This window comes from Cucumis sativus, chromosome 6 (assembly GCF_000004075.3).
Source record: "Cucumis sativus cultivar 9930 chromosome 6, Cucumber_9930_V3, whole genome shotgun sequence".
NCBI classification, from domain to species: domain Eukaryota; kingdom Viridiplantae; phylum Streptophyta; class Magnoliopsida; order Cucurbitales; family Cucurbitaceae; genus Cucumis; species Cucumis sativus.
In genome coordinates, this window is record NC_026660.2 from 7,632,598 (window position 1) to 7,657,300 (window position 24,703).

General features: G+C 31.8%; 1 protein-coding gene across 1 annotated transcript; it reads right to left on the reverse strand.

Moving 5' to 3' along the window:
• Positions 1-4,571: 4,571 nt before the first annotated feature.
• Positions 4,572-11,966, reverse strand: LOC101220822 (heat shock protein 90-6, mitochondrial). The gene is made up of 20 exons (XM_004139959.3): positions 11,678-11,966; positions 10,922-11,107; positions 10,744-10,817; positions 9,598-9,723; positions 9,411-9,504; positions 9,241-9,324; positions 9,010-9,153; positions 8,827-8,940; positions 8,672-8,731; positions 8,477-8,551; positions 8,287-8,391; positions 7,873-8,013; positions 7,684-7,776; positions 7,481-7,558; positions 6,701-6,955; positions 6,436-6,538; positions 5,783-5,957; positions 5,599-5,704; positions 5,433-5,522; positions 4,572-4,955 (listed from the first exon to the last, which is right to left on the reverse strand). Exons 1-20 carry the CDS (start codon positions 11,795-11,797, stop codon positions 4,803-4,805), a joined length of 2,376 nt encoding a protein of 791 aa, XP_004140007.1. The 5' UTR covers positions 11,798-11,966; the 3' UTR covers positions 4,572-4,802.
• Positions 11,967-24,703: the final 12,737 nt, after the last annotated feature.

Consider the following 24,703-nt stretch of genomic DNA (forward strand, 5'->3'; position numbering starts at 1 on the left):
TCTTCTTCCACCAAAGTGTTGTTCTTCACGCCAAGGTGTTCAAAAGTATAAGACTTCTTTCCTTTCTTCACCGCTAAACGTTTCTCCTTGTGGCAGGGTACCTAGAGGTGTAAAGGCATCACTACATCCTTCATCTCGAATGCCCAACCTCCCAATTTCGTGTACAACATTTAAAGCTTCCTTTTTCTAACTCAACTATTTGACTTTCTGACTTCCCGGGCTTGACCTTACCAACCTCGATGTTGTAGTCACCTTCCTTATAAGCTAGGTTATCTACACTAAGGAACAATGTGTTTTCCAACTAGCTCCTTAGACACTAGATAAGATGACACAACTATCATGATGCATAAGGCTACAATGTAACTCTGCCCTCCCTTCTTAAATAAACTATAACGCCTGAGATCCATCCTTCGTTTGGCTTCAACGCCTGACAACCTGGAGAGGAAAAAACTTAAAACGTAAGTCAAACAAACTTAATGAATGATGAGTTTGAGAAAACCTTTTTGGAGAAAACACATCAAATTCAATAATAATAAGGTCAAACTGCAACATATAATTCTTATCGCATCAAGCCACAAACAATTCAACCATCAATACTGTTGAAATTTATGTCATAAAACTCGTAGATTGTAAATATAATTCATTGATCGTTGTTAATAAAGTGTTATTATTGTAATAATTGTTATTGATTATATTATTAGTTTTGTCTTAATAACTCAAATTCAATAAACTAACATCCTAAGTTGTTTAATGAGCCTTGAAAATTATGTAGAGGCATACATGGATCAATGTTCGAGATCAACTTAAAGGGTCTATAGTATACGGATAAGGCTGGACACCTTATTTTGGTAACATTATAGATACAAATCATTTTATATTTGATACAAATGCAATGATCTAACGCGTTCATGTAGTTGACATGCGAGTGAGGATTTCATATACAATGAGTTTGCATAAGACCGAACCGCAAAATAGTAACCACTAGATGTAACTCCGTTAACTAGTTAGGTTTCTATTTCATTAGGATGACCTAGGTAACTTAGTCTTAATTATGCGTGTATTATGAACTCTTGTTCACGAGGGATGTACGGGTGACAGTGGCTAGATCATCGACTCAATAAGCTATTTTGGGGACAAGACCGAGTGGGGAGCTAGGAACATAATTACACAAGATGAAATTTACTTCTTCTCTACTTTAGGGTAAATAGATGAGTGATGAGTGTTCCCTTAAATGGTGTCTTCATGACTTGAAAAAAGGGCCCTACCCTCTCTATGACCTAGAGGAGGACTGATATTTAAGGATTAAAGGTAACTTAGAGGTAAAACGGTAATTTGACCCAACTGGTGTTATGAACACTCGTGAAGGGTTAACTTACTGTTATTGGTTTATATCCATGGACACCAAAATATATCTACAGTGAGAAGAGTTCAGATGTGAGTCGTTTAGTGGAGTGTACACACAGTTAAAGAATATTGATTAATGTGGTTAATGAGTTTAGCCAACTATTCTGAGATCGTTGTAGCTTCTAATTTGTAGGTTCATTAGATCTCATTCCTAGCTCGTAAAGGATAATGAGATTTATTTATATTGGTTATAATTATAAATGTTCAAAATTACTTTGGGAATTAGTTTAATGTGTAGTGATACATTATGATATAAAGTTTATCAAACTTTATTATATAAATTTAATTTTGGATATGATTCAAAATTAATTTATGGGAGAGAAAATATTTGAATGAGTTCAAATATTAATTCAATGTGAATTGAATTCATATTAAAATTATTGGTTAGAAGAGAAACTTATATTTGAATATGATTCAAATTTAATTTAAGTTAAATATTATATATTTAATTTAGCTATTAATTAATTGTAGAATTAATTAGTACTTTTATTTTATTTTATTAAATTTGATTTAATTAAATTAATATAAAACTATAAGATATTAGGAAGATATTCATTAAATAAGATTTAAATGAAATATTAACTAAATATAATTTAATTAATTATTAACTAATTGATTAATGATTAATTAATTAATAGATTTGAAATTTCTATTACTTTAATAGTTTTTAAATTAATAGAATCATATATTCTCTCCTACTCCATTTCCTATTCAAGAAGGAAAGAGAGTTAAAAATATTAGAAGAAAATAATTTTCTTTAATCAATTAATCAAGAAAAAAGTCAATGTTTTTGCTTTTTGCAAAAAGAAAATAGTTTCTAAACAATTTTCCTATCCCAATTGGTTCTCACAAACCAATCTCATCCTAGACGATAGAAATATCTCCAACATGTGATGTCATAATTTGGAGATTTACTTTGTAGATTTAGAGACATAAACAAATATGTTTTTCTTTCTATAATCTATAATTAGAAAGCATGTTTAGACTTTAAGTCTTAATAAGAAAACTAGTTTCTTATTATGTTTGTCAATACTGGTATTTTGGAATTCCCAAATTAATTTGAAGAATGGTTCTGTAAAATCTTTCGTTGTCATGAGCCTTTATCCCTTCAAATACAACAAGCATTGCAAGCACCACGTGCTTAGATCATCTCACAAATCATGCTTATCACTTATGTGACACCCCCTCCCGAACTACCTGCTAGCTTAGCCCGAAAGAGGGTGTGAATTCGACTAACATCGTTCTCCTTTAATGACACTTGCTGACTTTGTTGAACTCTTGAATTTGATAAACAAGCTAATCTTATATATAAAATACTTTACACGCAACGCAACATAGCAAAACTTAGACAATCTATAGACATACATGAAGTGTAGCCCTGAAATGACTCACTTAGCAAATAAACTTGATGAAGACATCGTAACCAAAAAGATGTCCAATAAAAGTTTACACAACCACAACACCTAGAGCTTACACAAACTGTAACTTATCTAAATCTTACAAGATATATACAACATAACAAACAGACTCTATGTACCTTCATCCGCGTACTGGCTAATGACCCAGGAGCTCGATCACTCACTAAGGCAGTCTATCAGACATTGGGAGCTCGATCTCTACCTAAAAAGTGAAAGAAAAAAAAAACATTTTGAAATGGTAATAAAGCTCAGTGAGTGACTAAATTTAAAATTGTAAATCTTGAAATCAAAACACATGAAAAACTTCACATATAAATTTGTTTGACCAAAATCTTAAATATAAACATGTAATAATAACAGCTTTCTCAAATACTCAGCAAGTTTCCATTGAAATCTAGTGAGGCATATCAACTATTTTAAACATTCTAACGGACATGACAAATATACGTTGTGTAGAGCATGCCCACTACAACCAACGTTTATTAGCTCTATGATGTAATGGGACCCATCTAACACTCATGACAATATCATTGTTACGGAGTACATTCAACGTCAACAACAAAATCTAACTTGTGTGCACACGGTATCATAGAGCCTCGGGCTCAACATCTCATTCATGTAATTAACAAAAATCTTAGAAAGTCATATGAAAACATTAAACCATGCTTGCTTATCTTTATATTTTGTAAAACTTAAGCTTACTTAGCTTGTTCGTGGAAAGCTAAAAATCTATAAACAATACTTGCTTAAAAGAAAGTCAATAACAACGTGCTCATATATGAATTTCATTTTAAAACCTATGCTTGAAATTATGTATTATCCATAAAATCATATGCAAACATTGAAACATAATCATAAATAGAAGTTTTGAAATCTATTTGTCACACAAAGCCTTAGGCTAGTTCCCTGGTAGGTAGACTCGACCTATTTCCTCTTGGCCTATCAAACAAACTAAAATCAATGTTAAGACCTTAAACAGTATTTTCTTTTCATACTAAACTTAAGATGTCGTACCAAAGATGACATTCATCCATTCTAAACTTAGACATAAAAGAACATTTCATAATTTTTTACAGAAATTTCCAAATTCAATAACCTTACTTCAAACAATCATAACTTTCTCACCACTTCACCAACATTAATGTACTTTATATCAAACTTTTCATTTTAAAATCCTCTACAACTTACTTGAAAGAAAGAAAATAAAATTCTCAACAGATTGGGGAAAAAGAGATGAAAGATAGAGAGAAGATAGAGAAATGACAAAAAAAAAAATTTAAAAAGGTGAAAACAATCGCAAACAAGAAGAATTGAAAATACACATCAATCCAAAATTCAAAATAAAAAATGAGAAGGCATGATAAATTTAAAATTTATGAAAATAGAATCCCGTCTCGAACTTTTATTTATTATTACACAAGCTGTAAATACTTTTAAGGTTGGTTTCTTAATACGTAAATTAACCAAATCTATTTTACAAACTTGTCCACTAAAATCAGACATTATTACTATTTAAAGAAATCAGACACTAATTGGATTTAAAATCTACCATTCACTTGTATCAATCTTAAATGAAATGTCCAACCGTCCAAACGTTCGACAACACACTAATTATTAATCCAACGGAACCTTCAATACTTGTGTCCAATTTCAATGGCTATAGATTTACTTCCTGCCATAACTCAACCATAAATATAATTTCAAAAAGCTTGTTATTAGAAAGAATTTTGAAAACTATAGCAAAGAAAATCAATTAAGGAAATTTTGTTAGAAATTTCTTAGTAATATTTCGAATGGATGAGCATTAAGAAGAAATGGGAAAACAAAAGAGATCAATTGATTCCAAGGACAAAACTAGCAGTTTGGAGTGGAATAATAATTAAATCCTCCCCCCTCCTACAAACTTCATGGACAAAATTTCTCGTACATCTTTTAGTACTCCCCCATCCTACATACGGTCCACTCTCCTATGTCTAGTATTCACTTTTGGTTGTCAGCTTCGACTGGTTCAACTTCTGCTTCTAATGGTTCTGGTTGCGATTGAGATTGTGGTTGAGGTACATACCATTTGCCGGAAAGTGCCATGCCCATCATCTCATATATCTTACCACCCAGCTGGGCCGGATTTTCAGGCTGCACAAACATGGAGTTAGATGGTTCAGTTCATGCAATTCAACAAACTTTTAGAACGCCCAAGCACATTTGGTTATAACTAAATGTCTAAGCTAACAGATGAAGCATGATGGTAAATTTAAGATTTTATATCATCCAACATTCTCCGATCATTGGTGGACTTTAAATATGTAGAAGATCCAACAAATACAAATTAGAGGAAGTAACATCGAATGGGTATGAGCATAGGACGGACTTCCTAAACTACCTCTTGCTTAGATATCATGTAAAATGCCCTTAATAATTATATGATATATGTTACATATTATATTAAACTAGCCTTCACCCATTAGCTTAAGCTTTTGAGTCCATTGTTGTTTTTTCTCCAATTAATATTAATTTCCACTTGACGGACGTTTCTCCATATTTCAAAACCACAAATGAGGAGTGTTAGATAATATATACACATTACAATTCGTAGGTGCATAGGAAGTTTACCGTAAAGCCACTGGAAACTAAAGCTGCATCATACAGAAGATCAATGGCTCTCAAAGCATCTTCATCACTGGGGTTACTCTTGCATGCAGCCTGTGGTTATTTGCATAATGTCAGATTAACATGAATCCAAAGAAGAAAGTACAAGTGTACCTCTGCTCTTACTTACATCCAGGTTTTTAATAATTGGGTGCTCGGCGTTGACTTCAAACACCCTTCTACTTCTCATGAAGTCAAAATTAGAGGCATTGCTGACACTTTGTGTCTTCATCAGCCTTAGAAAAGAAAAATGAATGAGGAGCAACACTTGAAGTAGAATATATATGTTTTGTTTTGACATGAGAGACACTTACTTCTCCATGTTGGCAGACCAACCAAACTTTCCAGCAACAAGAACGCAGGGTGAAGAACTTAGGCGACTTGATATCCGAACACCGGCTACTTTGTCTCCCAAGCGTTTCTTAATCCAATCACAAGTTTGGCCGAACTCCTGTTTCATTTCTTTTTCCTTCTCTTCGTTCTTATCACCTAAAAACACATTACAATTATTCTTCCTTGTTTTCAATTTCACAAAGTAGATCAATAACGAGGACAAGGGGCCATCCAATAATTTTGGATGTGGAAGCACTGTACACATGCACAATTTGCGACAGTGGGATCATCCTATAAATTTACAAAATAATGAACTTGACCCTAAAAAATTGTCTTATCTTCCATGCATGTATTCAGTATTCAGTATTCAGTTCAGTCAACTAACAGTGAGGGCCAAAATCAAGTTAGTAAAGAGAAGCAGAAATAAAATAAATTGTGCTTGAATAAACTGTAAAACAGAAAAATAAAAGTACAAACAAAAACAAAGAAATATATAATTAAAATAAAAAGATCAAAATCTTAAACAAAGCATCGTTTAAAGTTAAAAGATGTAAACTTAAGAAATTCAAGTAAACTAACCTAAATTCAAATAGGAGTTAAAAGATGTGAGCTTGAGAAAGTACAGTTAACTAACCTAAATCCAAATCTTCCTTGCTAATGTCAACAAAGTTTTTCTCTTGGTACGATTTCAAGTTCTGGATGGCAACTTCATCAATTGGATCAACTAAATATAAGACCTGCCATTGCGAAATTTCAACAATTTAACAATGAACAAAAGGAGTAAAAACGCAAAAGGGAAAAAAGTAGGTGAACCATTAGCCGCAAATGAAATTAGAGAAACGAAAGAATTGCTTAGAAACAACTCGAGAGAATAAAATGAAGCAAAGTCAAGCTCTTACTTCAAGACCCTTTTCAAGAAGTTTCTCAAGGAAGGGAGTATTTTTTGCACTAGTGACACTGTCAGAAGCAATATAATAGATATCTTTCTGCTCTGGTTTCATGTTTGCAACATATTCATCAAGACTAATCACATATTCTTCACTTTGAGAAGAGAAAAATCGAAGCAGTGGAGCAATTCGTTTATGATTCTCAGAGTCCTCAATGCAACCCAATTTCAAATGCTTTCCAAAATTATCCCAGAACTTATCATAATCCTGCCAAATAAAAACAGATAATTAGAGAACGTGACTAGTGCAAGTATAATGCTTGCAGTCAGCTGGCTGCATCAGTGAAAGACGACTGGTTCATTCATATTTCTAGAACTCAATTTCTTAGAAAAGGAATATATTGCTAAAACTCAAGGTCACTATTGTACAACTGATATAACAGGTCTACTTAAAGAAAAGTCAGTGGCTGATTTACACATATAAACCCAGCCATATCATTTAGTGATCTACAAATACAGATCACTTTGTATTCTACATATTAATATAATCGTGCTTAGGTTTCAGTTGAAGAAGAGAGGAAGGTAGATGCATAACACACACACATACACAGCCAACTAGAGGAAAAGCTGTATTGCTAAAACGTTAAAATCATCGAGTATTATTAACAATGTTCCCTATGTTTAATGCAAAAATTCCATTCAATAGTGCATCCAAGTTCATTAAGATAGATCATCTTTGAAAAAGACAGATGATAAGAAAAATGTATAAGAAATCAACTATTGAACGTCATACTTCTTTATTCTCACTCATGGAGAGGCCTAGAATCATGTCAAAAGCTTTCCTGACCAATCTCTTCCTCATGATTCGTACCTATAAATAATGAGAGTGAATATCATTACATTGATAAAATAAATTAAACCAAAAAAAAGGAAGATGACTATTATACCATATGTTATATCATACGATAACAAATTCTTCAAATAAAAAGAACTTACTATTCGACTCTCTTGAAGGATTTCACGTGAAACATTTAGAGGAAGGTCATTTGAGTCCACAACACCCTTGACAAAGCTTAAGTATCGAGGAAACTAAAAGGAAAAAGTTAATTAAGATCGTCAGCATTGTCAGCAGTGAAACTGAGCTTCAAAGCACAGGAGGGTTATTTCATTTAGATAAAATTTTACCAATTCTCCATCAAAATCATCTGAAATAAACACCCTTTTCACGTAAAGCCTAATATTTTTAGTCTTGGAATTGAAAAAATCCTCCTTTCCCACAGGCGAAACAGCTGGAACATAAAGTATTGACCTGAATTCTACTTCACCCTGCAAATTCAATCAAATAGCTAAATGTAAATCCAAATGTTTTAGAATTTGGTTGTAATCTTATCATTTTGACAAATTAGCTAACAATTATTTGATCTTTTCATCATCTAGGAAACAAATTTGTAGATTCCTTTAAATAGACAAATTAGTTAACAGGATGGTACTCCTCATCCTCCCTGGACTTCAAGCAGACAAAAGAGGTCTCAGACATGCACAAGCAGATAAAAATGGACTCTGAAGGAGAGGAACACGGTAAATATGCATTAAGCATACCTCTGTTGTGAAGTGAGATGACGCTAATGGATCCAAGTACTCATTAAAAGTTTTTTTGTAGAATTCATTGTAATCCTCTGTGGAGACTTCCTTTGGGTTCCGAAGCTGCAAATACAAATAGAAGTAGAACCCTCCTTAGAAGTAAGGAGTAAACCACACAACTGGAAAATTAAAGGAGTTGTGAGCTAACCCATATTGGTTGGGTCTCATTAGTGAGTTCCCAGTCCCAGTACTTCTCCACAACAGTCTTTGTTTTCTTCTTCTTCTGCACAGCAAAATCATCAATTAGATTACTATTAATAGAATATTTCATTGTGCACAAGTTGTAATCCCTCAGTTCCCCTATAAAGTGTTGGAGAATTGAAGATGGAAGAAAACAGACTACCTCAGTTTTTCCATCCTGTCCGTCCTTGCTAGCTTCAGTTGGATCCTCCTCAACTTCTACCTAAAAGGTTGGAAGAAGAATAGATTTCCCAGAATGAATATTTTAAACTTAAGAAAAGTTTAGAAATTAAGAGGGCGACAAACCATCATCGATACCTCTTTAGTGAAACCCTTCTCCTGCCAGGTGTATATTGGAAATGAAACGAACTGTGAATAGTTTTTCACAAGCTTCTGAATGCGCTCTGGATGAGCAAAACCTTTGTCATCACGCTGAAAACAGGCAACAAAGAGAATGTAAGTAAGTAAAAACAAAGAATACTACAAAAATATTCAACTGACCTTTAAATACAATGTAAGGCAGGTTCCTCTCGGGAGTTGCTTCTCAGGATCTGTTTCTTCTCTAATAGTGTACGAGCTAGCATTTGCCTCACCTTCCCACACATATTGCTTATCAGACTTGGGGCTCTTTGTAGACACAACCACCTACAAAAATTAAGAGATGTTTATTAAATGCTATAAAAATATATTTCAACCCTAAAAAACATGCAATTTTCTTCAGAAAGAGCATACCCGGTCAGCAACCAGAAATGCAGAATAGAATCCAACACCAAATTGACCTATTAAATTATTGTCTCCACCAGCATCCTTGCTATCCTGTTGTACAAAAGAAATTTAATTTAGTTTAGAGCACACTAAAATAGCACTAATCGAATTAAATCACTTCATTCTGTTCAGAAGACCTTCAGCGCTTTCAAGAACTTTGCAGTTCCACTCTGGGCAATAGTACCAAGGCAGTCAACAAGTTCTTGCCTAGTCATGCCTATTCCAGTATCACTGCAAACAGATAGAAACAAGTTATCATAGTCATATCAGCAAGAGAGGAATGGGGCAAGTGGGACAAGTGGGGCAAAATAACACAACCCTTACGTTATACTTAAAATTCCATTATCTTTATCAGTTTGGATGCGTATATCGAAATCAACTGCTTCCTTCAATAGTCCAGAGTCTGTAACACTCAGAAAGCGCAGCTTATCCAAGGCATCACTTGCATTGCTGAGAAGGTTGAAGAGGCAGGAATCATTAATCAATTTAGGTACCAAAAGTCAAGATTCTAAAAATAGAATTATTATACACGCCAGAATAATACTTCAGAAAATTGATAACATAGAAGACAGGAAATCCTAAAGCGGTTTTTCTCTTAATAAACATGGTCATGTATTAAGAACCAGAAAGGCAAAGACTAAGGGCAGGGTTATAGGCCACCCCCTGCCAAAGAACTAGTAACATGAAAAGCTTCCAATCATGAAGAATCGTGGAGATGGTGTAATAACAAAAGAAATTTGCTTTTTGTCTAACACCAAACAAGAGGTAGTGAATTTAACCAGACAATAAGACAAAAGTTCGAAGCTCACCGAACTTATCTCAAAAAATTCTATAACTTCTTTCCAACCAACAACTCAGCACAATCATAAAGCCAAATTAAAGTCAAAAGCATCGACATCATGAAACCTTTTTAAGCCAAAGTCATTAAAATGACTCCGTATTTCCTCAGTTCATGGATTAACCTGACATCAACATGAAACTTCTACCTAGAGTTCTTGCAAAAAATTAAGCAACTGAAGTTGGGATGAAAACATTCTGCCTAATTTGAGTATGATGGATACAAGGAAAACAGGAAGGTGTCAATAGAACAACTAATGCCAAGTTTAATGACTTGGGGGTATGGGTACGGTAGAGGAACCCACAGAACTGAGCAGGAGGTACAAATTTCCGTTTAAAAAGTTATAGGGAATGAGGAAAAAAATCAAATACTTCAAATTAAAAATAAACTAAATAAAATGATTAAATAAAACAAATAAAGAAAGCAATGTTAACTGTATTCATCCACTGGAAAGATGCAAACTAACACGCACCATAAGTTCATTATATAATAACTAGGATCCGATTATCAACCAGACCCAGACAACTGAATGACACTTTCTGTGTACTGCGTAGAGCATCAGCAAATGACTAATCCAGAATAATGATAGATGAAAACACAACAAATTATAAAACAATAAAATAAAATAAAACCTTATAAGCTCCCGAAGAAAAACTTCCTTGTTGCTGTACAAGCTGTTAACAATGAGGTCCATGAGACGACTCACCTGCCATGGAAAATGGAACACAAATATAAAAGATGATGGTTGAACTTAAAAATTAAGATCTTAGCTCCATATGAGTAAATAGTTTCTTATTCCAAGGGACATGCCTCTGCTTGATACTCGTACTTCTCAACTGGAGGAGTAGCTGATGCATCAGACGCTGTGGCAGTTGATTCAAATCGGGCCAATGAAAAAGTATGCTTCAGATTCAATTGAGAGGAAGGTTTTGCCGAATCCAACTGGCCAACCGTTAACAATGAGTACCGTCTAACATTAACATCACTCTCAACCACCTGAAAACTTTTCATCGCATGTGATTACCCATTCCATTATTCAGAAAACTAACAATCCAACACAAAGATCGGCACCAAAACAGAGAAGAAGCACAAAAACAAACTTTTTACATAAAGCACGATAAGGAGGCAACAAGGAGAACTTCAAACTCTAAAACATGCCATCTGCGACCAGGGAGCATAAAACGGATTTTAATCATCAAATATAAACGACCCAACAAAATATCTCAATCTAGAATCGGTTAGGAGAGGCCTTCTAATCACGAATACAACATTGAACTAAAATGGAACAATAACCAAGAAAACCTACCCATATACGGAACACTATTACTATTTAATCGCAAAAAGGTTGATCAACATTCAATTAAGGTATTACGAACTATCAACTTTGAGAAATGACATAAATGGAAGGAAGAGGAACACTCCAAGTAATTATGCCTGGTTTCAGAGCACTCCCACACAGAAATGTTGGATTTTGAAAGATTTAAAAAATCAAATCGCAAGCATCAAATCACAAGGAGAAAACGAATAGAAACAGAAAATTTCATGTTTTAGAGAAGGAACACAGACCGAATGGGAGAGGTGAGAGGCATGAGTAGCCGGAGGCAAAGCGGAGGCAGCATGTCGGTGGTTGTAAGCTCCACCAGAGCGAAGGATGGCAGTGACGGAGCGCCTGGAGAGCTTGTGCATAGCGACGAAGGTTGAATGAAGCAAAAGAAGGAAGGGATTGAGATCAGTAGTAGAAAGGAAGCGTCGAGGGCGAAGAATGGGAAGGTGGAAAGGGGTTTAGTAGGGTTTTGGTCGAAGCTTCTGGAAAAGAAGGATCCTTCAGCATTGTCACAAATTTTACATTGAATCACTTTTATATATAATCAGGAAGTTGTGAAAATATTTAGGGGAAGGGCGTCGAGTTTGATTATTAGAATTTGTAGTTATTATAGTCAGGTTATTAAATTCAATTGGAAGTGCATATTAATATAGTTTGTATTATTATAATTTGTGTGTTTGGAGTGCACATTATTATCATTTGAGTTATATTAAAAGTTGTTGTTTTTACTGTCCTCTTTTGCAATACACATATTTTTTTCAAAGTTATTTTATTCAATCTTGTTAATTATATTGTTCATTTAATAAATTTAACTATAATCTCCATAAACTAATTTTCTCATTTGTTTAGGTAATCGTGTTTGAAGTTATGTTAGACAGACATTCTTACAAATCGAGAAAACAACACAAAATTAAACTCTCCAATATGTGCTTAGTGAAATATAAATATATAAAGTTCCATAATATTTGTATCTAAGCCCTATGACAATACAAACCAAGATAACAAGTTCACAAAATAAAAGTAGAAAGTCATAAAATCAGCAACTGGTCCAACATTATCTTCCAACAGAACATTGCAATACTCCAATTTAAGTTCTGTTGGAATCGGCAAGAATCTCTCTATGTGATTCACACTACAAATTATGATTTGCATAAGCTTTACCTTCTCTCGGCTCCGTAGATCAGAGATATCTTGCAACTGTTTTACAACTTCAACACACAATTCGACCTTTATTTCACGTTTGTCTTTTGGCCAGACTGCAATTGTCTTTATAAATCATTTGCAAATTTCATTGCATTCCTGATCACCTCTACTGTTTCATAATGTTGGTCACCTCATTTCCTCTTACTTTCACTTGCATGTGTTCCTAACATCTCATCTGATTACATATCCACTCCTTAGCTATACATCGTCGAGATGTCTTGATCATATAATCACCAAGAGGAATATCGTCAATTAAATTGTTTGGCACATAAGATCTTACATCAGCAAAGGTCTCTAAACGTGCTCTTATTGCTCAATCTTTGCTGAAGACATAGCACAGATCATTATAATATGGAAATGATTTGTGTAAAAGGCCTTTGGCTGCAGGATGACTCTATACAAACATAATTTAGACAGAGTTGTTGATGATTGGGATTATAAAAGTACATAAAATTGTACTGTCAAATTAATACCTTGACCCAACTATCAAACAACTTTCGCTCTACAATTATGCAATGATATTCTTCGTTCCATCTAAACACACTATACGATGCTCCCTCATTTTTACAATTGCATGGTAGGTTTTTTTTAAAGAAATTTCACACGACAATGTATAGTCGACAATCCTTAAATATTAGTGTCGGGCAACTTCTCTGCCATCATCCGTTGTAATTGGGTCAAGTACTCAAGTCAAAATGTCCCATCATCTGACCTCCGTCCACCAAATGGAACCAATTCCACATAGCACTCAACCAATTTTGCTTCTTCTTCTTTAGTCTATGTGTGTTTGGGTGCTCTTGAAGAACTTGTCATTATATTTCATATACATACACAATTTAATAAAGTGAAACAAGAGGTGTTAATATTCAACATAATTAATTGTAGACAATCGAAATTATGTATTTAGTAAACATCACAATAAGAACATACATGAAGAGTGTTCCTAGTGCATACATTTCACAACACATTAGCAGTTTAGAACAAATGACAAAATAATTTTCAAGCTTTGACAATAATTAAAAGAGTATTAAGGCACTACTGGTTACGTAACTCTTAATCACTAAACATCGTATGAGCCAATTGATCCCTCCATTGACTCCATTCATTTGAAGTCTCAATGCAATTGATCTCATCACATCTAGTTGTAGTGTAGGTTGAATCACCCTTGTTCAAATCGTCGGTTATTTTACTGTTAGTCATCTCTCTTTTGATAAGATTGTGTAGAAGACAACATGTCATGGTAGTTCGACATTGGATTTTGAAGTATGACTTTTCTCTTAAAATTGTCCACCGATCCTTCAACAACCTGAACGCTCTTTCAATGACATTTTGTACCGAAGAATTTTTCATGTTGAAGAACTCTCGTGCTATTGTTGGTGCATTAACTCTTTTACGCCACTCTGAAAGATGATATCTTTCTCCTCTATAGGGGCCAAGAAAGATAATAATACCATGTTCAAAACTCGACTATTTCAATTTCCATCCTATGAATATAAATAGTATGAAGAGATAATACGTCTACTTATTTACCCTTCGAAAACTTTAGTCTGTTATGTCTTGAAATTGCATCTCTAAGAATTTAGGAATCAGTTGCTGATCCTTCCCACCCAGATAAAACAAACACAAAATCGTCTTTTGTATCGCAAACATCTAGTACATTTGTTGCAACTTCGCCATTTTGTGTCCTATACATTGGACTTGCACTGACATTTACCTTAATGATGCACCATCTAACACGCCAAGACAATTTCGTGGTATAATAAAATTACAAGTATTCGTACCCATATGTAGGCAAGTCCAACTAACATCCAGACAATTGGTATTTACCTCAAACCATTTCCATCTCGGGTCCGTACACGAGTTTGTTACTGGCTAAGGTTTTTTCAACAACTCGTCGAGTAACCATAAAAATTCTAACAAGACGAGGTTGAAATGTCTAGAAACAATCTCACTAGACCGTACAAATTCCCTTTGTATTATTTAATTTTTCATGTCATGAACTAATATATGTAAGAATAAGGCAATCATCTCCTCCAGATCTATAACTTTTGTTCCAATTAACTCAGTAGTCGTCCTAAGTAAATGGAAAATCATCTTCTATCCATTTTTGTACTTTGACGATAGCAAAGATCGGACTCATGGATTAGTCAAAAATATGCTAATTGTCTAATATGATGTCTACTATCGAATGATGCTTGTTCTATTCTCTTATGATCATTCAATAACAATTCTAGTGTCACAAGTAACTGATGTTGGAAAGTTGTCAATATTGTAAGTATCATAACTAGTTCTTGTGGATCCATTATGTGATGACGACTGATTACATGAACATCAAAGATAGATCGCAAGACAACAAACAAGTAAAAAATGTGTTTACTCTAACTTGGTCATTTTCTTATAATCATTCCGCAAAAATAATATCAAATCATTTCGCAAAAATAATATCAAATCATTTCGCAAAAATAATATCAAATCATTTAAACATACCGACAAATCATTTCATTTCACATAAATATTTCTTTATGCTTAACAAATCATTTCATTTCGCCAAGGATCCTGAATCATTTTCTATGCTCGGTCACTTTACCTCGCGTTTAGACTATTGTATCAATAGCATCCAAGAACATATAGATTCGTCCTTATTGCTCAGGTCGCTAAACTTTATACGCTCATTTCAATGCATAAGTCAACTTCTTATCACCATGTAGTCCGTACACCCCATGGTGGCATTGACTCTTTATGTGCACATAAAAGTTAGCATCATCTCAAAGAAACAACTAATGGTTTGAAAACCATTTTATAGTTTTAAAATCATAATCATCAAATGAAGCTTTAACATTATAAATCATGCTTAAAAACATAACTTTTCATAGAAATCTCTTTTAAATATTCTCATTTGAATTCTTCTTACATATCTTTGAGAAATCATAATAAAGATTTTAACATAAATTCATTTGAGAGAAAAACACTCACAAAACTTTACTAAAGAAGTCATTCTTCTTCTTTTTGCAAGCCTCTTCTCGAGTGGCTAAACTAACAACACTTTTACATTTCAACAAAACTCTCATCATCCCCTCCTTAGTTACCAAAATCATCTTATTTATAGAGTCCTTAAACTAACTTAGTCGTGCATAAACTCTTACCAGTTCGTCAGCTTCTGCTTAAAACTTTACACATGTAAATTTAGTATTCAACTTAGTCATGCTTAAATCTTTAATCTTACACGTTAACCCTTGTCAAATCATATTTGACATTTTTTTTCGTCAGACCTTACTTCTTGCCTAACCCAAACCTCATGGCGTGGTTATATTTTTACTATAAGAAACCTTCCACTTGAACTAACAAACTTTTACTCTCATAGAACTCTTATCGCGAACTTAAACTCCAAGATTTTCTTGCAGACTTCTTCTCCGTGAAACACTTGGTTCTTCTTGCGAAGGTCACCCAAAACGCCTAATCTAACATTGTCAAAATTTTCACTTCTTAACTTATGCGAAGACTTTTTCTCTTCTTATCCACAACTTCTTTCGCGAACTACACACTTAATGGTAAAAACGTATACTTTACCATAAAAGATTTTATCTTTTAACTATTTTCGTAGATTTATTCAAACGTCAACTTCTTAATACTTAGATGAATTTTACTTTCTTACTGATCAAATTAGAAATAGGTCTCATAATTACATACAACTCCGAACATGTGTGATGAAAAGAAGTTAAACCTATTGAAATTTTTGGAAGATGTTTTGCCATACTGACCTAAACAGATTATAATGTAAAAAAATTTCTATCCACAAATATGAAGAAGAAGACTATTGAAAGAAGGCAAAGGAGGATGATCAAGAATCGAAAAATTTTACAATTATGTTAGAGAATAGATTGCATATCAAACAGTCTGCTATGTATTGTGCAATTACGTAAAAAATGAGAAAAACCAAAGGAAAAAAAATCTAGTACATAATTCTATCCACAAAAATAACTTGCTATTTACAAACCAATAATGGTAAAAAATATGTTCCAAAAATGTAAAATTTTGGTGTGTACAATCCTTGACTAACAGATTCTTACTCCTGACCAACCTGAAAAAATGTCACACACAAAAATACTAGTCACTAACTTTGTTAAATAAAACACAAAGACATTAATGATATTACAAACTGAAAGGAAGGATGGCATACCACTATTGTTTAACCCAACGTCCACCCGTATATTAGAAGAAATGTAGGACAACGGTTATAAGGTTAAAAAAAATTAGATTGGTCCAGCCTCAAGGTAAGAAATTCATTAGTTTAGTCAAATTTGAATTTCTTTTATAATGGACAACATTTGGGCACCAATCAATTAGAAAGCAAAGATGAGTTCAAAATAAAGAGGACATAATTTGCATACAAACAGAACAAATAGAACACACACACACACAAAAAGATTGGTTTAGCCTTATTGAGTTCTAAACAATTGTAAAGTAAAGATGGGTGCAAAAAGAGAGGATAGGAAGTTCATATACAATTGTTTGCATACAAAACAATTGGAAAGCAAACATGAGTGCAAAAAAAAAAAAAAAACATACCAAGGAATGATCATCAAACAAAGATAAGATGAGGTTGAAAAATGGTTGAGTTATATTGAGACCATATATAATAGTCGGATGAAGAAGTCCATGAGATTGAAACAAAACTACCCAATAGAAAGTACATAACACGATTTCAAGATATTGACACAAGAAGTCAATGGGAATAGGTTGAAAAAATGGTTGAGTGAAATAGTGACTACCAACTACTCCCTATAACAAAGTAATGAAGTAGGCTATGCAGTGGGGATAAAGTGGAGGATTTTCTTTATTTCATATGGCAGAGAATCAAAATTGTAGAAAAAAATTTCTTAAAAAGAGGGGATAAGGGATATGGTAATCAAACTAGTATAATAGTAAATATATTAATCCAAAAAACAAAGGATATGACAATGAAAAATGAACTACTAATTCATAGGGTAATGACAAACACCCACTACTACATTGACAAATCAGAGACAGCTCAAGGATTATAAACAAAATACAGATCATGTACTACAATTTTTTTTGGATAATAATATGTTTGAACAAAGTTTTTTTCTTCAAAGAATGACAAAAGGAATTGAAATAGAAGCCCAAATATCACAAATAAGAAAGCAAAATAAATATCAGCCTCAGATGGTCACAGATTAGGAAAAAAAATACAGAGACCAAACATGATATTAAAAACAATACCAAACTTACAATACTACAATGACAAATCAAAAACAACTCATGGAATACACGAAGAAAAATAATTAGAATAGAAGCCCAAGAATCATAAATAAGAAAAAAAGAACTTACTAATACATAATTTTCTTTAAAAAATCAAAAATTGAATATAAGATTGAGATATACCTTGAATCAAAGTCATTTGTTACGATTCTTCTTTGCTTGGCAATAAAACTCATCAGAAACATGTGAAACTATTTATAGGGATGGAAGAGAAAAATGTGCCCTATTCAATTTGTTGTAGAACTTAGAAATGTTTAGAGAAAAATTTGAGAGTTTAGAATGTGGAGAGATTTCATCTATTACTCTTAGATATAATTATAATACAATAATAATAAGTCTTTTCAATTGGCTTCAATGGTTAATGGAGAGTGTATCAATTAATTTGTAACCTTTTCAATTGCTTATTATTAAGTCATAGAGTGATCAATATAAATTGAAACCTCCACATTCAATATGTAACCGAAATAGACATGTTTGATTATGGATATGATTGAAATTTTTAATATGTAGAAGGGACAAAGAAGGCAAAAAAAATGATTCTCTTGGATTCCTCCTTTTAAGATAGTAAAGATAATTATTATTGTTGGAATTTATGTCTTAAAACTCATAGTTTGTTATCATATTTCAATAAAGTTGTTATTGAGAAATTATCGGTGAAGTTAAATACTATAATCTTAAATCCAATAAACTAAGGTCCTAAGGCTATTTTGAATAAACTTGAACTTTATGTAGAGACATAAATGTGAATCAAGTTCGAGTATATAGCCTAAATAGTCTATAGTATACAAATTAGGTTGAAAACCTTATTTTGAGGACACTATGGATGCAACCCGCTTTGTAGTTAGTACAAATGATGTGATTCTAAATTGTTCATGTAGAAACATGAAAGTGAGAACATCCTATGTAAAGAGTTTACATAAAACTAAAACCATGAAATAGTCACTTTTATGTTATAACGTCGTTTGCTGTTTAAAATTGACTATTTCAATTATTGATAGTCTAGGCAACTTAATCTTAATCATGAGCTAACTATGAACTCATGTTCACACAAAATTATCATTAAGTCTGCATGGGTGATGGTAGTTCATCAACGTTGGCCCAATAAGCCTCTCATTTTAGGGGTAAGACCAGATAGGTAACTGGGGATATAGGGTGCAAGATGGAATTCACTGCTACTCACTTTAGGGTTAGTAAATAGGTTATTCCCTTAAGAACTGAATCCAAGTCTTGAACAAGAGGCCCTACCCTCTCATTGGCTCAAGATGGATTCAATTTATAGGTTATATCTTAAACCAATGGTTCAATAGTGGATCAGTGGAACTTGAGAAGCAAGATGTAGTCTCAGGAGTAAAATGGTATTTTACCTAGTCAAGGTTACAAACAACCTGTGAAAGATTAACTTACTGATTATGGTTGTATCAAATGGATACAAATATATCTATAGTGATGGGAATGCAACTATGAGTCTTTAGTGGAATGACTCGTTAGTTAACAAATGTTGATTAGTTTGGTCTAAAAGAATTTAGTCAGTTAGTCTCTGATCATTGGAGCCAATGATCTACAAGTCTATTAAGTTCCCCTTCTAGCTCATATGGAATAAACTTATAACAAAATGATGGAATGAGTCGAAGTGTTCAAATTAGGTCAGGAGAGAGAAACTGACAAGTATATATGATATGACCATCAGATTTTAGATTAGAGATAAAACTTGATTTTTAAATGAGATTTAAATATTAAAAGTATAAATGTGGGTTCATACTTGAAAGCTAAAAAATGATGGAAATAGTCAAAGTTGTAAAAAGTCAAAATGTTGACCTTTTTACTTTTGAAAATCAAACTCTTACCGACAATATATTCAAATATGATTTGAATCTTGAGAAAATGAATATGGATTCATGCTCAAAAGGTCGAAATTAGTCAAGAGGAACAAAAATGTAAAAAAGTCAAAACGTTGACTTTTGTTTGAAAAGTCAAAGTTTGCCTTTGACCAAATGACATTTTTGATCTTTGATCAAAGTTAATGGAAAAATCTAAGATTTTGGAATAATTCCAATAACTATAGTGGGGTAGGTATTATATACTATGAAGACATTAAACCCACTCATTGTTAGTGAGTTATGTGTTGTTGTGCCATGAGTTTGCATGTACCTGCAAGTTTATATGTAAATTCACTATAAATTGGACTTTTGGTTTTTGGAAAGGGTTGGATTTTTTTAAGACCAAAATTGGGTTGTTTTCTTTTCCTTTGTAAATTTAAAAAACCAAAATATATTAGCTCAACCCTATTTCATAGTTCCATTTCCATCTTTTTTCCTCTCGTGGGTTCTTTAAACTAACGAGTCCCACAACCCGATTTAGAGTTTGGAGGATAGCATGTCAATCTTAGTGGTAGTTCGAACAACAATCAGAGCTTTGAATGTAAGTATTCTCAAAATCCTCATTTCAAATTAATTTAGGGTTTAAAATTATGCATGTTGATCTTAGAAATTATTAATCTGGTTTCCGCCGTGCATGTTTAATTTATATCAATTATTAAATCATCTTTTTTAATTATCTCTTTTTCTCTTTTTTGTTGAAAATTAATATGTCCTCATTTTAAGAGATTTTGTTTATTTTCATACATTTTTTCTAGGTGAAAATTGATAACCCATCTTTGTGATCTCAAGTATAAATCAAATATTATTATATTGGTAATATAATGGAAATTAATTGTAAATATATATCACATATAACATGATTTATGTTTAGTTTAATAATTTTTTTTTTGTTGCTCAATTTAACTAGAAAACTTATGACTTACTTGGATTGAATTTGTAATGCCCGAAAGGTATATATATATATATTTTGCTTTTCTTTTCTTTTTATTTAAATTTATTAAAATAAAAAAATATAAAATAAAAACAAAAAAAAAATATATATATATATATACCTTTGGGGCATTACAGAATTTAGAAATTAAAAAGTGTGTGTTTTTTTTAAAAAAACTTATTTTATTTAAACTTTTTTAATAAAAGTTGTTAAAATACATTACATACGTATCAAAGGAATGCAACCATAACTTTGGCTAAACCTATTCAATGTTTGCTTAATTAGAACTTTCATAAACCTCATTCAATTATACAACTTGTTATATTTTGTTAATGGTTTGTAATTAGTATTCATAATTAGACTACTCATGTTAATGCAACCGTAATCAAAATTATTGTTATTGAATGTTAAAATTTCTCATTTTACATTATTATCATGAAAATCAATAGAGTCAATGAATTGAATTAGAGGTACAAAATATAAAAATAAAATCAATAGACCCGTTTTTAATTTGAGTATAGGAAGTAAAATTCGGCTAAGTATTAAAGAAGTTGCCGTTTGAATAAATCCGTGGAAAGGATTAAGTGATAAAATATTTTACTAGTTTTGTGTTAAAATAGAATCAGTTGATGAAAATTATGTGTAATAACAAGCTCAATCGACAATATAAAAGTTTGTAACGTGTTTGTAATTTATTCTAATATGCAGAAATTAGTCTTTTTTATTCTGAGTCATTTAAAAACCGTCAAGAGTATGAAAGCACAATACAAGAACAAAAACTATAATTGAATTACAATTTTTTTTATAAAAAAATTGAAATATACTTGACGGTTTTTAAATGTCATAAAAATTACATTCTTGATGGTTTTAAAATGTCATAAGCAAGTGCATTCTTGACGGTTTTTCAATGTCATAAACAATCAATTTCTTGACGGTTATTAAATGTCATGAACACTCAAATTCTTGACGATTTTTAAATGTCATAAACACTCATATTCTTGACGGTTTTTAAATGTCATGAACACTCATACTTTTGATGGTTTTAAAGTGTCATGAACACTCATACTCTTGACGGTTTTTAACTGTCTTAAAAATTTGTATACTTAACGTTTATAAAATGTCAACATTTACTTTTCTTGATGTGTTTATCAATCGTCAAGAACTTTGGCTTTCTTAATGTTGGCTTCAATGAAGGTTTTAAAATCGTCAAGAATACTAATTCTTGACAGTTTAAAAACGTCTAGAAAGACATTTTTTGTTGTAGTGTGGCCACTCTCACCCATACAAATCAAAGAACAATCCCTCATAAACATAAATTCATAATACACGCAGGATTAAAACTAAGTTACCTAGGTCATCCTAATGAAATTGAAACCCAACTAGTTAACAGAGTTACATCTAGTGATTATTATTTCATGGTTTGATCTTATGCAAACTCATTGCATAGAATAGCCGTCACTCGCATGTCACCTACATGAATGTGTTTGATCATTACATTTGTATCAATTACTTTGATCATTACGTTTGTATCAAATACTTTGATCGTTACGTTTTGTATCAAATACAAAGTGAGTCGTATCTATCGTGTTACTAGAATAAGGTACACAACCTTATCCCTATATTATAGATCCTTCAAACTGATCTCGAACATTGATCAATGTATGCCTCTATATAATGTTCAAGACTCATCAAAAAACTTAGAATGTTAGTTTATTGAATTTAAATTATTAAGACAAAACTAATAATATAATCAATAACACTTATTGAAATAATAATAATAGCATTTTATTAATAAATATTTACTATCTACGGGTTTTATGACATAAAACCCAACACAAACAAGTAGCAAAATTAACACATTCTTTTTTATTTTTATTATTTTAGATAACAATATATATTTTTTGTTATGTTAGATAATAACAATCTCAATAAAAGTTTGTAGTTTATGGTGCAAGATATATTGAAAAGTTCACAATTTCACAATTATGACGTTGGTGAAGCTTATATTTCATTTTATTATTCGTTCCAACAATTTGTTGATTGTATTCAAGGTAAACATTTTCAGTCTTCCGGCTATACCATTTTCAAATATAGTGTAATTATTATTTCGTGTATCAATTATAAATAGAACTATAGTGTAAATGGAAAGAGTTAACTACGAGATTCCAACCTAATGAATTCAAGGAGAGGCCAATTTTTCAACCAATTTGAATTTTGAATCAGTAGTTTAAGATCATATTCAACTTGATATAACTACTTTTTAAAAAATATTTCGAATGAATCAATATATGATTCGTGTATATTACCATTTTGATTTATACTAGATCTTTAAATTTTACATCGTCTTACTAATTTTTTATGATTTTAAATACAAATTATATTTGCTTTCTATTAAGAGTTTATTAATTTCTTTATACATTGAAAATTTTTAAAACTAACAAAATAAATTAAGATATTTACAAGTTATAACAAAATTTTAGATTCTATGGATGATAACCACTTATAGACTGTTTAGTGGTTATTAATGATAGAATTTAAAATTTTTGTTATAGGTGTAAATATTTTGTAAGATTTGCTATTTTTGAAAATTTACCTTACAATCTAACAAATTGTATATTTGGTTTCATTTTTTTAATCATTTTATTATTTTTTGTATTTTTAATAACATTTTATTTATTATCAACTTATTATATTATTATATCATTAATTTGTCTTTTTGACAAACAAATAAGTATCCATTTTTTCAATCATGTTATTTTTGCTATGTTCTTACAACGAGCTAGACTTCTTTCTGCTTTTCTTTCTACAGGTTTGTAGCTTTTGTGGTTGATGGAGTCATAAATAAAATGTAATTGTTCAAACTTAAATAAAAATAATATTATAAACATAGTGTAATTATAAATAAACGAGCTCTCTTTTCTAATTTTCTCCCTCCAATTTTATTTGAATTTATATTTTATTGTCAAATTAGATTCTATCTAACTACTTTTCAAATTAATCCAATAAACAAAAACTTTCTTATTTTTCTCTCTACCTTATACACTCACACATACATATATGATGGAATTTAAACATGCGCAACCTAAATAAGGAATAGGATTTTACCCTAATTAGACCTAGTTAACATGCATAACCCTAAACTAAATGAATTAGAGGGTTTTAGAAGAAATTACCTTTGAAGCTTTCGAATCACTCGACTTTTCTCCGATCACGAACTCAGACTATCACTAGTGTTGACACACTATTTTCCGAACCTAGAATCGGTTTGTAAGACCCGATGGATGAATGATTTGAGAGAGAGGTGGAAATTTTTGGAGGATGGTAAAGGATTGGTAAAATTATTTGGTCAGAATTTATCTTAAGTAAATAATGGAAAAATGACCCAAAGTTTTCAAACATTTTAAATTGGACCTTTACATAAACAAAAGATACGCAACAATTGCATGTGTACACTCACCAAAACCCAACACCTCATATTCCATTAACTCTTAGTGAGCTTGGTGTCATCGTAATGAACTTCCACTTAGCCCTCTAATGAGTTAGTGAAATTTTACAAGATCGCTCTTTCTCTTTTAGTGGGCTTGACGTCATCACCATAAGCATCCACAGAGCCCACTAACTTTAGTCAAAAGGTAAAATGATCATTTGATCATTCAAGTCAAAGTCAGATTTTGACTTTTGAAGTCAAAATTAACATTTTGACTTTTTACCATTTTGTCCGTCTTGACTATTATGATATCCCGAGTATGAATTCACATTCATTTCATGAAATTCAAATCACATTTGAATATAAAACTTGTCAAAGTTTGACTTTTAAAAGTTATGAAAATATCTTGACTTTTTTCAACTTTGACTATTTTTATCATTTTTTAGCTTCCGAGTATAAATCCATATTCATACTTTTCATATTTAAATCATATTTAAACATAAAGCCCTATTTCTAAATTGATAACCAACCGTTATATCACATATGTTTG